Source organism: Nymphaea colorata, chromosome 5, assembly GCF_008831285.2.
Source record: "Nymphaea colorata isolate Beijing-Zhang1983 chromosome 5, ASM883128v2, whole genome shotgun sequence".
Taxonomy (NCBI): domain Eukaryota; kingdom Viridiplantae; phylum Streptophyta; class Magnoliopsida; order Nymphaeales; family Nymphaeaceae; genus Nymphaea; species Nymphaea colorata.
The window spans coordinates 26,470,909-26,474,247 of record NC_045142.1 but is presented as its reverse complement, the minus strand read 5'-3'; the positions used below and the strand labels follow the sequence as shown (position 1 = coordinate 26,474,247).

At 50.8% G+C, this 3,339-nt stretch overlaps 1 protein-coding gene across 1 annotated transcript; it reads left to right on the top strand.

Moving 5' to 3' along the window:
* Positions 1 to 1,403: 1,403 nt before the first annotated feature.
* Positions 1,404 to 3,134, top strand: LOC116254549 (probable galacturonosyltransferase-like 7). Its single transcript, XM_031630003.2, has one exon. The coding sequence runs from the start codon at positions 1,692 to 1,694 to the stop codon at positions 2,928 to 2,930; it is 1,239 nt and encodes a 412-aa protein (XP_031485863.1). The 5' UTR covers positions 1,404 to 1,691; the 3' UTR covers positions 2,931 to 3,134.
* Positions 3,135 to 3,339: the final 205 nt, after the last annotated feature.

The window sequence follows — 3,339 nt, the reverse complement described above, 5'->3', positions numbered from 1 at the left end:
CGTTAGCACGCAATCCAAATCAGCGGGAGCGTTACTCGCTGAAGTGCGACGCAGTACGTTTTCTACCGTTCATCTCCAGGATGGACGGTTTCCGAGGCCAAGAAATCCGATCCCCTGACGGTAGTGTTCCCATGCCTCGAAACCTCCGCCGTCCATCTCAGGATGTTGCCCAATCACAGACGTGAGCAAAAACCCCAAAAAATTCGGGCAGAAAACGAAGGCCTTCTCTAAACTAAGAAGCCTTTAATTTCCGTGTTTATTACAGCAGTGGTCTACCCATGAATTAAGCACATCCATGCTGGAGTTCTGTTATTGTAGTTTTCGGTAGATATAAGGGGTTTTTTTCAATGCCACTCGCTCGCCAGCCTGGCGCCCCAGGGTGGCACTGGGTCCATTAGAGCCCCAAATCTTAGCCTTTATTACAGCAGTGTCATTACCTTATCACGTTACGCAACAAAAAGAACTGGCATTCCTGAAATTTTGGTGGAAGGAAGGGGATTTTCTCAATGACTTCCCCCCCAACCTCCAATTTAGTGGCTGCCAGCCTGGGCGCCTGCGGGTCCCACATATAGGTGCGAAGGAAAGCAAAGGGCAGAGGCGAGCGATCTCTCACCTTCCACAGACGACACGTGTACGGACGGATCGTCATCCACAGTCGAGGCCGACGGTGCCTCTGGAAAATTTTTTCACATGAACTACCACTAAAACTGATGAAATTCCATATCAGGTGCGCATTATGCCGCCATAATTGCATATCGCCTCGAACCTTGCACCAGACATTCTTTCCCGTGCTTGCGTATGTGGGGGGTAGAATGTCTGTCAAGAGACCATTTCTTCCGCCTAGGTAAAACTTTTGGTGGAGATGCTTTGTTCTCATCCTACCAGATGCAACTCAAACATGGGCATTCCCATTCTGCCATCAAACATCTCTAGACAAAACATCTCAAAAATCCTGTGTCCATTCAAACAACATGTCATGTGGGTGTTTAACCGGAATGTGGAGCTCTTGTTTTCATGTCAATGGATTTATTTCAATCGGGTGTTGTTTTTTTTATTATATTCATATATATAAAGTTATATTTTGAATTATAACGTGTATGAATATAACTTTAAACCAAATATTTAAGAGCACGAAAAAATGGATTTTTCAAAATTAGGAGATCACTGAAAATTATGACAAAAATACGGGCAGCACGAGGAAAAATAAAACTTATTTCTTTTTCCGCATTTTTCTTAAAAAGGGATTTTTTTTTGATGTCAAGGCTCGAGAGAAGAGGATTATTCCTCAACGCTGTGTGTACGCGTTCTTTTTTTCTCTATGACTTTTTCTCTCTCTAGAAAAATAAAATAATAAATTCAACCAGGAAAAAAAAAAAATCTTTGTAGGCGTCGAAGTGGTTTTTTATGGAGGAAAATAGAGAAATGAGTTGATCTCACGCCTTTCTCTCTCTCTCTCTCTCTTTCCGGCCACCAGCACCACCACCATCGTCTGAACTGGCCGTCGAGGGAGCGGTGGGAGAGGCGTCGATTGGACTCCCATTGGGCATCTCGGCCGTCCATGGGCGTCGTCAGAAGTCTACAGCCAATGCCGGAGTTGCTGTTTCCATTTCCTTGTGGGGAGAAGACGGAGGAGAAGGAGCCGTTGGGCGCCTGAGCTCGACAGGGCAACGGCGGAAGAATCTTGGCCGTAGATGAAAATCTGGAGGGTCCAGAAAGACCAGAGGCTGGCGGACCTCAAGCCGGTGCTCATCATCCTCCACCTGCTCATCAATCTCAGGTACATCGGCTACCCGGCCGGCAGTCACCGGAAAACTCGACGAAAAATGCTCTGGTTCGCGAAGCTCTCCGGTTTCGCCTCGTTGGCCATGGTCATGATCGTCCTCTTCCCTCCTTTGCCGTCCGTCCCTCCTGCCGAGGCGTCCCGAGAAGTCCTCCTACAGCCCTTGCCCCAGGCCCTCGCCGCGGGGAACCACTTCGCCTTTCGCAAGGCGCGGGCGTTCCGCAATGCCGCGGAATGTGCGCGGCCGGCGCGAGGCGCGGCGACCGTTTGTGACCCGTCGCTGGTGCACGTCGCGATCACGCTCGACGCCGAGTATCTTCGGGGATCGATGGCCGCCGTTCACTCCGTTTTGCGGCATTCGGTCTGCCCGGAAAACGTTTTCTTTCACTTCCTTGTCTCCGACCCGGCGGCCTCCTATTTCGAGCTCCTCCTCCGTTCCACCTTCCCCCTTTTGAGATTCAAATTCTACTTCTTCGATCCCGATGTCGTCCGTGGGCTCATCTCGTCGTCGGTCCGGTCGGCGCTCGAGCAGCCGCTCAACTTCGCCCGGAACTACCTCGGCGACCTGCTCGAGCCCTGCGTCCGGCGGGTCATCTCTCTCGACTCGGACGTCGTCGTCGTCGATGACATAGCGAAGCTGTGGGGCACCAAGCTGGGGTCGAGGACCATCGGAGCGCCGGAATATTGCCACGCGAATTTTACGAAATACTTCACAAGCGGTTTCTGGACCGACGAGCGGCTATTCCACACGTTCCGAGGGAGGAAGCCCTGCTACTTCAATACGGGGGTAATGGTGATCGACCTTGAGCGATGGCGGAGGTTCGGCTACACGCGGCAGCTAGAGCGATGGATGGAGGTTCAGAAGGCGCGGCGGATCTACGAGCTTGGTTCACTTCCGCCCTTCCTCCTCGTCTTCGCCGGGAAAGTGCAGCCGATCGACCACCGGTGGAACCAGCACGGCCTCGGCGGCGACAACGTCCGGGGAAGCTGCCGAGATCTGCATCCCGGTCCGGTTAGTCTGCTCCACTGGAGTGGGAGCGGCAAGCCTTGGAACCGGCTCGACTCCAACCGCCCGTGCCCTCTTGACTCGCTCTGGGCTCCTTACGACCTCTATGACCCTTCTTCCTCCTCCGCCTCTGCCTCCTCCTAGTGCCAGTCGCGAAAAAGGGAAACCTTTCCACAGTGGCCGTTTCCGGCGTGCAGCCGCCGGACAAGGGGGCCAGTTCGTGGTCCGTTATCTCTTTCTTCTTCCATTTTTCTTCTTATTTTTCAGTTTTTTGGATTAATTGCTGTTGATTCTCGTTGTTCTTCTTTCATATTTTTGTTGGGATTATATAATTACATTTCTCTTGTAGTCTGTTGTTACCATGCCGATTTATGGGTAAATTCGTTTGTGAAAATAAACGTACAGAAAATTGATACACGGATACATCTTTTCTTTTTCATCTAACTTTTCCTTCTCTTTCTAAAACCTCCTCCGTCAGGCAGGATGTGGCCGGTGGTTGGATTCTTTCATTTCTCTTTCCTTTCTATCGTTATTCCTGTAAATTCGAAAACAT

What these genes read in the sequence shown, in the direction of transcription:
- LOC116254549 (XM_031630003.2), top strand. Translation starts at nt 1,692, where the DNA reads ATGAAAATCTGGAGGGTCCAGAAAGACCAGAGGCTGGCGGACCTCAAG.